This window comes from Buceros rhinoceros, unplaced genomic scaffold, assembly GCF_000710305.1.
Source record: "Buceros rhinoceros silvestris isolate BGI_N320 unplaced genomic scaffold, ASM71030v1 scaffold27936, whole genome shotgun sequence".
NCBI classification, from domain to species: Eukaryota; Metazoa; Chordata; class Aves; order Bucerotiformes; family Bucerotidae; genus Buceros; species Buceros rhinoceros.
In genome coordinates, this window is record NW_010417359.1 from 16,626 (window position 1) to 17,103 (window position 478).

At 62.8% G+C, this 478-nt stretch overlaps 1 protein-coding gene across 1 annotated transcript in view; it reads left to right on the plus strand.

Moving 5' to 3' along the window:
- Nucleotides 1-478, plus strand: part of ANO9 (anoctamin 9) — a gene marked incomplete at both ends in the record, with an annotated part of 10,443 nt that overhangs the window by 8,247 nt on the left and 1,718 nt on the right. Inside the window, 2 exons of the mRNA XM_010138191.1 lie at nucleotides 47-126; nucleotides 292-389. Of these exons, the coding sequence (XP_010136493.1) occupies nucleotides 47-126; nucleotides 292-389 (178 nt within the window). The remainder of the gene's footprint in view (nucleotides 1-46; nucleotides 127-291; nucleotides 390-478) is intronic.

Here is a 478-nt window from a genome sequence, read left to right on the forward strand (position 1 = left end):
CAGCGCCCTCCATCCTGCCCCTGGATGTTCATCCAACGGGGCTCAGCAGATACCGCCTCCTTGCTCAGGATCAACGGCCACCCGGGGAACTACGTGCGCATTGCCGGCAGGTGGAGGCTGGAGGAGGTGAGGGACTTGCCATAAAGCTCTCTGACCCCACACCACAACTCCTCCTCTTCCTCTCCCCGCTGCCCAGCAAGGCTCTGGGAATCTCAGCTTCCCTGGGTCACCAGTCCCGGGGACGGGCCACCCTCTGCCAGGCACAACCCCTCTCGTCTCACCCCTCCGCAGTGCCACCCCAGTGGCTGCATCACCGACCTCTTCATCCAGATGGCCATCATCATGATGCTCAAGCAGACCATCAGCAACGTCATGGAGTACCTCATCCCGTAAGCGCTTCTGCAGCCCGCAGAGCGCTCGCTGGTGCTCACCGGTGCCCCCGCACCTTCCCAGCTCTTACAGGGAGTAACCCTGGTCT